Source organism: Abramis brama, assembly GCF_963993115.1.
Source record: "Abramis brama genome assembly, chromosome: 12".
Classification (NCBI taxonomy): domain Eukaryota; kingdom Metazoa; phylum Chordata; class Actinopteri; order Cypriniformes; family Leuciscidae; genus Abramis; species Abramis brama.
In genome coordinates this window covers 1,542,416-1,554,387 of record NC_139974.1, presented here as the reverse complement: position 1 = coordinate 1,554,387, position 11,972 = coordinate 1,542,416, and the positions used below count along the sequence as shown (strand labels likewise).

General features: G+C 39.4%; 1 protein-coding gene across 1 annotated transcript; it reads left to right on the top strand.

Annotated features, from left to right (window-relative positions):
* Positions 1-5,175: 5,175 nt before the first annotated feature.
* Positions 5,176-8,706, top strand: LOC311093822 (uncharacterized protein). Its single transcript, XM_084131416.1, has 2 exons — positions 5,176-6,163; positions 6,279-8,706. The coding sequence occupies exon 2, from the start codon at positions 6,906-6,908 to the stop codon at positions 7,881-7,883; it is 978 nt and encodes a 325-aa protein (XP_083987542.1). The 5' UTR covers positions 5,176-6,163; positions 6,279-6,905; the 3' UTR covers positions 7,884-8,706.
* The last annotated feature ends 3,266 nt before the right edge of the window (positions 8,707-11,972 follow it).

Below are 11,972 nucleotides of genomic sequence, written 5' to 3'. Positions count from 1 at the left end.
AGGACGAGTGCAGTTCCACTCTGGCTCCACATGAGGGCGCTCACAGGACGAGTGCAGAATGAATGGAGGTCTATGGCGCTATACCCCTCAAAATCCACTTTTCTCAGGATATAATTTTTTGTCTAGTAATTTGAATGTTGTATTCGAAAGGAGATGCAAAGAAATTATACATTGCTTATACATTTTTTAGAGTCACTTATTTGCTTTAAAAAGTCTTTTAAAGTGTCAATGACGTCATACACATCGTATGACCAGAGATACTGCTTTACGGCAATCCTTCAGTCACTTTTGGCTGGTTTCCACTGAGTGGTAAGGTACGGTACGGTACAGTACGGTACGGTTCGGGTCGGTAAACCATGAATCGGCTAGCGTTTCCACTGCCAACAGTACCCTTACTTGGGCGTGGTGTAGCCTATGCCGGAAAGAAGAGATCGACGTCATTTTCGCGCGAAGAAGAAAACGACATAAAAAACAATGGATGACATGCAGCAGATCTGGTTCTTGCTTCTCGGCATGTTTGTCACAAGAAGCCAAGCAGCGCAGCCGCCGCCGACATTAGGCGTTTCCCAATAGCAAGTACGCAAAGTTTGGACATGCCAAGCCCGACTCAGGAGAATGACTCCCGAGGACGCGAGTCCGGTAATTCTGCTGATGGAACAGCGCGTTCTTGAAAGCGTCAGTCAGCTCGCTCTGCTAACGTTACTCCGGTTATCTCTGTATGTACATTTTAGGCAACAATAAAACGAAATATGTTATAAAACACCACACTGCCTCTTTACGTTTTCATTTAAAGAAATCTTAAACATTATAGCCACACAAATGTGGTTCAGGCAACGCGTATTGATTATATTAACTGCAACGTATGTAACGTTAGACTATTTATAACAACAAAAATATATATTTAACACAACCCTGCCTCTTTTCTTTTTAAATTTTAAAAATATTAAACTTATTAATATGGTTCAGGCAATATGTGCATTTGTACTCTGATCATCTTCACTGTAATAAAATAAAAAATGACAAAACTAAACCCAGTCTCTTTTTGTTAAATTTCAGTTTTATCAATAATAGCCATTTTAAAAGTATAAGTAAAAAGTACAAGAAGCTATACAATAAGAAATAAAGCAAACAATTCAGTCAAACATACAAAATCAGCGCTCTAGTCTAACGTTAAAACGGTAAAGTTAAATAGCCTAAATATAAAGTCATGAAATTTCACTTAGCCCTCAGTTTGGCCAGGGAACAAATTATAGATTCACAAGACCAAAAATCGCCCGTTAGATATACTCAAGACGAATTATATCTCGTTTAACCACTACAGAGACGCCAGAGTCAGCGGCAAACGTCAGAAGGACCAGCCGAGGAAAGGCTGTTCCAGGCGGGGTACATGAGCGCCGAGCGCCCGGTGATTGCCTGGATCTCACAACCTGGATAAAATTTTCATAAATCTTTATAAATAAACCACAGATTTGAGCCGTACCGTACCGCCAGGGCCGTAGCTAGAGGATTCGGGGCCCCCTGAAAAAATATTGATGTGGGCCCCCTCCACCCTCCACCGATAACATATACTGTAAATAGATGAGTATGGAGGCCCACATATAACAGAAGATGGTGATGTTGTTGTAAAACCTTTATTTTAAAAGTTATGTATATAAAAATTACAACTAATAAAAATAAATTGTTAAATAATAATAAAACCAATTTTTAAAAAGTAGCAGCAAAATAATGTTTTTTCCCCCATCAGTCTGTTATACTTCATAAATCAAAAAGTAAACATTTATAAATTGACAAGAATGCAGTCAAATTTAAAAAATAAAGTCATTTATTGTCTTAATGTATTCAAAAATGAATACATTTAGCTAAATAGCTAAAATGTATTCATTCAAGTGCAGTGTGTTGTATTCGTGTTTTCTTGATTTAATAAATACATCATCAGCCGGCAGGTCCGGTGCATAATGCAATGCGTCGTGACTCGTGTCAATTTTTTTACTATTTACAACTGTGTAAAAAGATAGGAATTTTGACCATGTAATCATTCGGTCGATTGTGGTGCGCACCGATAGGCTAATGACAGTACCGGCAGGCTGTAGACGGTAGTTTTCTTATTCCCAGCGAAATAACAATACAACCTGTCTTTAAGAACGTCTTGATCGACTGGGATAGAACAACTCTCCTGGCCTCCCTCTCCTTCTTTTCATAGAGTTTCTGGTGCCCTAAGTTATGTTTTCTTTTCCCCGACATTTTGTCTCCTGCTCTTCCACCAAGTTCATCGTTAACTTCAGGACCTGCCGCCTCAACTCTGATTGGTTCTGTTCACGAGCTGGGGTGGGACTTACTATTTTATTGGGTCCATCTGATGTTTGTCACTGACTGAATAATTAATAAATACTTTAGATCGGACTAAACCATTTATAGGGAGGTAAGAGATATTTGGAAAAAATATTTAACCAAATTGCATGTTTTTGTGGTTTTCATTTAAATCTCAGGCATACAACTAATATAAATATTAGAATTTTTCATACAACAGGGGCCTATATAGTATAACTGCTGGATTTTGTGGGGCCCCCTGGGCAGTGGGGGCCCCTATAATTGTCACCACCTTTCACCCCACTAGCGACGGCCCTGCGTACCGCTCAGTGGAAACGAGCCATTAGGTGCTTTCGAGCTCTGTACTTTCTTTTCTCTCGAGGCATCGACAACACAGCTGACACAGGCAAACATACGTGCTAGAAGAGCTTTTGTTTTGTTGTTTTAAAAGACCATCATGTGGTATCTCTGGTTGTAATCAGTCCTTCACTGACCAATCAGCGCTCATTAGCAGAATGCTAGCGTGTTATGGGCAACAACAACTCAACCTGTAAGAAATCGAAAGGACATAAGTACTTGTTCATTCAACTTTCGACCTATAACCCATGTTGAACTTGCAAAACCTACAATAAAATCTGAGATTTCTCAACGGCAATCGGGTGAAAGAGACACATTTAGCCGTCTAGCCATTCATTCTGCACTCATGGGCGATCGCCCCCAGTGGAGCTCTGGTGGAACTACAACCACAATTCGGTACAATAGGACTTAATAGGGAGTGGCCAGGCTCTCCGTAGACGGGCTCTGGTTATGCTTAATTTAATACACATATAAGGCTAGAAAGCAATTCCAATATTTATTTTTGTGGTGTGAAATTAGTGACTTTTATTAAGCTGTATAAAAAAGACTCTGTCCAATGCATACACATTTTCAAACATACCTTAATGTTGACATGTTATGCATCACCAGCTATAAATATGCTTTTGGGTAAAAGACGAGAGATGTTCCTATTTTTGTGTCCACACTCTCCATATCAAATAAAATTTACAAACGTGATTTAAAATACACCGAAAACATATTACATGCAAGTAAAAGTGTCTACTTTAATGTGTAGCCTACAAATAACGTTTGTGAAATATGGGTGAAATACTGTTGCAAAATTGTTTGATTTGACCATTACATCTTTAACCCTCTGGGGACCAAGCTGTTTTTGGGGTCCTTGAGATGTTCTGACATGCCTTGACATTTGTGCTTTTTTCAGTTATTTATAAACATGTTAATGGCAAAGGTGTAAATTCACTCTATATAGCACAAACAGGGCTACCATAATATGCGAGCAACGTGTATGTAGATGTTTGTATTTTTAAGAGAATAATGTTTATGCGTGGTTATTGAAAAAAATTAAAATGAAAGTTGCTGAATTAAGACCACAAAACACATATTAAATATGTGTCCACAAGACTTTTGACTAATGGATGTTGTCCCTTTGAGTTCTAGCTTCAAAATGATGTAAAAATAGTCTTGCTTTATCGTTCACAAAAAAATACATTGATTTAAATGGTGTAAAACAGGTTTTGCTTGGAAAGCCAATATGCGAGGGGGAGGAGTAGTTTACACCTTAGATTATGAATGTCCCACCCACTCTGCATAATGAGCCATTCACTCAGGTGTGAAACTGACTGAGCCACAATGCAAGGACAAAAGATGTATTTAGAAGAAGACTTATATTGACCATTTAAGATTTCGCTTACATCTCTCTTGTAAATATGTTTTGCTATTTTATTAAAAATGTTACAATTACAACAATAATTACAATTTCAACAATATTTCAAGTGTACTCTTTCTTTGTAAAAAAAAAAAAAAAAAAGATTATAGGCCTACATTTTATCATATGTATTCATTAGTTTGAATATAGCCAACATTGGAACATCTAACATCTTAGTCTATGAATTTATTTTTGACAAAAATAGTATTTTTTTTGCAGTTTAATACGTTGCTTATACAAATACATTTTATTTCAACATATTCCAGTCGATTTTTACTCATCTCAGTAGGCTATAGCAAAGCAGTTTATTCTTTCACACACAGACGCGCGATTCATATTTAGGCTAAACAGTCTTTACAAATATGTCCCCTTCATTCATCTCACAGAAAGGCGAGTCATATTATAGAAATGCGATTCATCTTTTTGCGGTTTACATAGGCCTACACTAACGTTATTCCATAACGTTATTCCACACGTGAGAAAAGAAAACAGCCTACCTCACTCCTCAGCGGAATCTGCTCCTCATTTCAGGAGATATTGCTCCTCATCAGCACTGTTCTGAGGAATCTTTTCTCCATAAGGTAGGCTATAATGTCTCACTCGCGAGGAGTCGCGACGCGCTTTGTTTACAGCTGATGTGGGCGTTTCACAGCTCTGAAATAGTTCTCAGAATTTGCGTTTGAATAGCACGCGCTCTCCGGGGAGTGGTCACATTACTGTGAATGAGCTCGTAATGAGCTCGACTGGAGTCGCTCTCTTTTTATACAGATTACAGAAGCTGAGAATATTTGTTTTTTATATAAATGACTTCATTTAAAAGATGCGATCTCAAGCTTTATGCCCGTGGGTCTGTTTGCCTGTTTGACTGAATTTTCGCGGAGTTATAGATCATTTTCGAACGCGTTTCAAATGGGAGTTTACTGACAGAGAGAAGGCAGAAATCGCATCATGTTAATTTTTCTTTATTTGTCAAAAAGCAAAACACTTTATTTTTATTGTGAGTATACAGAAAAAAAATAGAAACTGAACAGGATAGATTGATGTATTACACGAAAATGAAAGATCAAAATTAACAGAGCATTTAGTGTTTATTTTCATTGCTAAAAAAAAAAAAACGAGCAAAACGCGCGGGCGCGTTTGTGGTCCCCAGAGGGTTAAAGTGCCCCATTATGCTATTTTAAAGGTTTCTAATGTCTAATCTTTCATTTTCTCAGAATAGCTATACGTTGCAGTATGACCTCATTTCTCAAGGCCTCTAAAAACGACTCGTTTAAAGATTCCCTCATTACTAAATCCCTCATTTCCGAGAGCCTGCTCTGACTGGCCAGATATAATAATAATAATAATATATAATAATAATTGTTACTATTATTAGGGGACAAACACATAACACATAAGTCTTCACAATCATGACTTGAGTGTACTGCAGTTTTGGCACAGCACCACCTACAGGTCAAGATTTATGAACAATTAGCATTTTTGCTACACAACCTATACGTTTTTAAACCGTCCACTGTTGCACTGTATATTATAACGGGTTTGATATGCATGTTCAGTTTGCACAATAATTGACATGCCTCATAAATAAAAGGCTTAGTATTATTGCTCAGGAATATTATTAAACTAATTTAATGAAAATACTAAAACTATGCAATAATGGGAATAATGACCATACCAATAATCTCAAAACGTCATTCAGTGTAACAAACCATGGTCATTTGGTATTACACATATATGTGTAAAAATGAAATAATATACTTATTCTGTGCTGTATTATAGTGTATAAAAAATTATGTAATCCTACTATTTGTTTTATTATATTTTAAATGATTTTCACTTCCTTACAAAAAACTTCTTGCTGACAAAAGGGTGTAACAGTTGACGCTTACATTTTGTCCCATTAGCTTTCAGGACGTGTGTTATTTAATCCTGTCACTAGGGGCGCTCTAGCCAGTGAGATGCCTAGTAGCATAAAAGGGTAAGAGAAGAAGTATGGAGTAGGAAGTATGTGTTAATCACATGGAGGAGCATTCTCACCAATGCTGTCTTGCTCATTTCCCTCATTTGAGGAACCTGAGGTTCTTTAACTCAAATGTAAGTGATCTTGTTAGTACTTTATTTGTATATATGATGTTGGGTAATGTTTATGTATATATGGGATGAGTAAATGTGTTAATGGTGGCACTAAGTTTATGTTTGTTTGATGCAGAGGGTTCAACATGCAGGCCTGAGCTGGCAGCTGGACTATTGATAGGACCTTGATCAAAAAATGGGGTTAACTGTCTTCGTCTTGTCCACAACATCTTTTTGCCATCTATGGTTCATTTTATAAACTACAATTCATATTACTGACATTTATTGGGAAGCTCGGTTGCAGGCAGATGGGGCCTCTTCAACAATTTCATCTTGCTTCTACGTCACTTAAGACTGAACCTTGAGTAGCCAAAGACACTGCTACAGAAGTCTGAACTGAACTATCTGATTTTTCCCATGCAACTGTGTAACTATATGTACATTGTGAGTTACTGACTGTATGTTGATTTGTGGTGCAATACACGTGGCTCATTGAAATGAGAAAGTCTCTGGTCCCTTAATTATGTAGCATCAAAAACATTATTTTAAAATCAGGTGTTACATAATATATGGCGCCCGAACAGGGACCTGAGAAAGAAAAAGCAAAACTTGATTGAATCTTGAAGAGAGACACAAATTCTGCTATCAATGAGTCATGCCACATATGTGTTTTTATTGTGTCCATATTTTGAGGTGTCATCACATTGCTATCAACTTGGGTCTTTAAAGCTAAGGTTAATTTTAGTGGTTTGTTAGTTGCAAAATGGCCTTCATACAAAGAGAGGCAGAGGGTGATGTTCCTTTAAGCCCAGACTATTCTTCAGAAAATTTCACTAGGCATCATGAGCCTGTCCGAGACCTTATTCATTCTCTCAGTAATTTATATCTGGAAAATGAACAAGAAAATGTAGAACAAGAAGGTGATTTCGATGATTCTCTGTTACCTCCTCCTCCTGAAAATGAAGAAGATGAAAGTCTATTAACTATGATAATGGCCTCAAGAATGCATAAAGTTGAAAGTAGAATGGAGGGTTTAGAAGGTTCCTCTGATGTTCATTTTAAAGATATGCAACGCCAGTTGAATGAGCAAAGTAATCGGATGACTGCTATTGAAGGTCAGTTGCAACACATATTAGACCTGCATAAGGACCATCACACAGATATGCAGCGTTTAGAAAACTCACTATCTGCCAAATTTGAGGCTGGATGCGGCCAAGTAAAAGTCACCTTGGAAACTAAAGTCCAGGAGTTGGGACAAGTGACTATGGATTGCCTGAAACGGAGAGATGGCCAGCTGAGATCTCTAATTCAGTCTTCTGGGGGAGCCACTTCTACTCCAGGTTTTAACCACACTGTAGCAACCCATAGTTCTTTTCGACCTGTACATTGCCAGACCCCCATCAAACTAGAGTTTCCAAAGTTCGGAAGTTTAGATGGAGAAGATCCCATTACGTATCTGGAGCGATGCGATGAGTATCTGGCTATACAGCCTCTGAATGATGTTGAAATTTTATCCATGCTTCCTTCTGTATTAACGTATACAGCTAAAGACTGGTGGTTGGCAGAGAAGAAGAAGGTAAGAACATGGTCACAATTTAAGTCTGCTTTCCTTCAATCCTTTTTATCTGAAGATCATGAAGTTGAGGTGGAGAGAAGAATAAGAGAAAGGAAACAAAGAGTTGATGAAAGCATTAGGACGTTTGCGTACCAGTACAGAGCATTATGTTTGAGGTTGAAATAGAGATTCTCCAAGCAGCACTCCGGAACTGCAATCCAAGGATAGCCAGTATTTTGAGAGGTACTACAACTACTGTGGATGAGCTGGTACGTGTAGGAACGCTCATAGAGAGGGATATGGGTGAGGAGAGAGCCTTCTGGAGGCAAAGACATCAAGAAAACACCTCTAAGCCTGCTGAAACCAATAAATTCCCAAGAGGACGACAATCTAATCCACATATTGCCGTCTTTTCAGAGAACGATGGAAAGCCGATAACAACTTTAACATTGCCCATAACTATCAAAGGCCACCAATATCAAGCAATACTGGATACTGGAAGCACTTATTCATTAGTGCAAGAGTCATGTTGGCAACAATTGACATCAAAACATGAAGTCATGCAATCAAGTAGAGGACAGTCGTTTTCCCTTGCTAATGGTTATGTACAGTCAGCCTTAGGAAAGATATCTTGGCAAAGTACAATCCATGGTCATAACTATCCTCTAAGAGCCTATGTGATGAGAGACTGTGACTTGACTTTCTCAGTTGTATTGGGACTTGAGTTTCTGATGACCTCAGGAATCCTCCTTGATTTTAAAAACTCTACGTATACACTGCCTGAAGAATGCGATACAATCCACACCTTCAACACTTCTTCACCCTCGCCGACAGTTAGTCTGCACCTTGCATTACCTTTAGTGCCAACGACTTCCCCTACGCTTGCCACCATAAAGGAGTTAGTAGATCGAGCTGATGCTTCCAAAGTGCAAAAACGTCAACTAGAAGGTCTAATGCTTGATTGGCCAACAGTATGCACGGATAATTTAGGACAGACTACTTTAATTCGTCACCGGATCCATACCCTCGATGAGGTACCTGTGCGTAAGAAAGCTTACCCTGTTTCCGTCTCCAAGCAAAAGTTCATAGACGAAGAAGTAGTAAATATGCTTAACAAAGGCATTATAAGGCCTTCTGTATCCCCTTGGGCAGCACCAGTAGTCTTAGTGCCAAAGAAGGATGGTAGTACCCGTTTCTGTGTTGACTACCGAGCATTAAATTCCAAGACTCCTCTTGATGGATTTCCAATGCCACAGATTCAAGATATCCTGGAGTCCTTGTATGGAGCGACTGTATTCAGCACATTGGACCTTAAGTCTGGTTACTGGCAGGTAGGAATGGATGAAGACAGTATACAAAAAACTGCTTTTGTCACCAAAAACAACCAGTTTGAATTTGTTCGTCTTCCTTTCGGCCTCAAAAACGCTGCTGCAACCTTTCAAAGACTAATGAACAACGTTCTGAGAGAGTATTTAGGGAAGTTCTGTTTTGTTTATCTTGATGACATTGTGATGTATTCCAAAAACATTCAAGACCACTTCCAACATCTCAAACAACTCTTTGCCAAACTGGGAGCTTCAGGATTAACACTCAACCTCAAGAAGTGTTCCATGCTGCAAAAAACCATCACATATCTAGGACATGTCGTTTCTGAAGAAGGGGTCCGTACCGAATCTGCTAAAGTCAAAGCAGTCCGTGATTTTCCGGTACCCAAAAATGTCAAGGAGGTACAGAGGTTTGTGGGTCTTGCAAGTTGGTACCATCGTTTCATTTCTCACTTTTCTGAGCGAGCAGCACCTTTATATGCACTAAAGGCTAAAGACACTGCTTGGGATTGGACCATTGAGTGCCAGAATGCTTTTAATGATCTTAAAAATGCGCTCCAACAAGCACCAGTTTTAATGCCACCTGACTTCACAAAGGACTTTAAAGTACAAACTGATGCTAGTGAGATAGGATTAGGAGCTGTGCTGACCCAGGACATTGATGGTTTAGAGCATGTCATCGCCTATGCTTCAAGACTCGTACAGGGAGCAGAAAAATCGTATTCTACAGCAGAAAAAGAGTGTCTGGCCGTGGTGTGGGCTGTAGAAAAGTGGAGGCAGTACTTGGAGGGAAGGAATTTCGAAGTACTCACAGACCATTCAGCCCTGACTTGGGTATTTAATCAGCCTAAACCATCATCCCGTTTGACCAGGTGGGCTTTAAGGCTACAAAGTTTTAACTTTACGGTTAAATACCGTAAGGGATCATGTAACGTTGTACCTGATGCCCTATCCAGAGGAATACCTGTGCAAGAAGTGGTAGGCCACATTGCCCTATGTCAATCCACAAAACCAGATCCTAATTTACCAGTCAGTTGGGATGAGATTGGGAAGGCTCAAAAGCTTGATTCTTCTTTACAGTCTTTGTGGGAGTCAGCCAAGCAACCCAATACAGATCCAAACCGTATTGCTTACATTGTACAGAATGACTACTTGTTTCGCAGGGTACCTGGCAAGCAACAAGAGAGCACTAGTCAATTAATTATACCTGCATCACTGAGGGAAGCGTTTTTGCAATTTGCTCATTCAAACCCATTGAGCGGACACTTGGGAAGAATGAAAACCTTACGGAGGTTACTTGACAATGTTTATTGGCCTGAGATTCGTAAAGACGTTTGGAGTTTTTGTACCCAATGTAAGACGTGTCAAGCCTACAAACCAAGAATTTCTAAGCTATCTGGATTGTTGCAGTCAACCCCTGTGGTAGAGCCTGGCTACATGCTTGGAGTAGATTTGATGGGTCCTTTCCCAAGAAGCCCACGATCCAATGAATTCTTATTAGTCTTTGTGGATTATTGCAGCAAGTGGGTAGAACTCTTTGCTCTACGGTCTTCAAAAACTCACCTGATAACCAACATTCTGACAAAAGAGATGTTCACACGATGGGGAGCTCCGGCATACTTAGTTTCTGATCGTGGGCCTCAGTTCACTGCCCAGCTACTCAACGATACCTGCAAACGATGGGGTGTAGTTCAAAAACTCACTACATCTTATCATCCCCAGACCAACTTAACTGAGAGGGTCAACAGGACCTTGAAAACGATGATAGCATCTTACGTCCATGACAATCACCGTGACTGGGACAAGTGGATACCAGAATTCCGGTATGCCATTAATTCAGCATGGCAAGAAAGCACGGCTCTCACTCCGGCAGAGATTGCACTAGGACGTAAGTTAAAAGGTCCACTTGAGCGGTTAATCCGTAAGCCGCCTAATCCCGATCATGTAGCCTACAGCACTGTTGAGAGACAGAAAGCTCTTATTGACCAAGTGAGGGAGAAGAATAGTCAAGCCCAAGAGAGGCAAGGCAAATACTACAATAAACGTAGAAAGGACGAATCCTTCGAAGAAGGAGATCTGGTGTGGATCCTTACTCACCCTCTGTCTCGTGCTGCTGACTATTTTATGGCCAAGTTAGCTCCAAAATGGCAAGGTCCTGCAAAAATCTTGAAAAGGGTTAATAATGTCAATTACAAGGTTGTAATGCTTGACAACCCGAACCAAATTGATACTTACCATGTTGAAAAGCTAAAGAGATTTTTTGGGACTAATTGATTTTTTATTTTTTTATTTTTTTGGGGGGGAGGGGTGTGTAACAGTTGACGGTTACATTTTGTCCCATTAGCTTTCAGGACGTGTGTTATTTAATCCTGTCACTAGGGGCGCTCTAGCCAGTGAGATGCCTAGTAGCATAAAAGGGTAAGAGAAGAAGTATGGAGTAGGAAGTATGTGTTAATCACATGGAGGAGCATTCTCACCAATGCTGTCTTGCTCATTTCCCTCATTTGAGGAACCTGAGGTTCTTTAACTCAAATGTAAGTGATCTTGTTAGTACTTTATTTGTATATATGATGTTGGGTAATGTTTATGTAAATATGGGATGAGTAAATGTGTTAATGGTGGCACTAAGTTTATGTTTGTTTGATGCAGAGGGTTCAACATGCAGGCCTGAGCTGGCAGCTGGACTATTGATAGGACCTTGATCAAAAAATGGGGTTAACTGTCTTCGTCTTGTCCACAACATATTTTTGCCATCTATGGTTCATTTTATAAACTACAGTTCATATTACTGACATTTATTGGGAAGCTCGGTTGCAGGCAGATGGGGCCTCTTCAACAATTTCATCTTGCTTCTACGTCACTTAAGACTGAACCTTGAGTAGCCAAAGACACTGCTACAGAAGTCTGAACTGAACTATTTGATTTTTCCCATGCAACTGTGTAACTATAT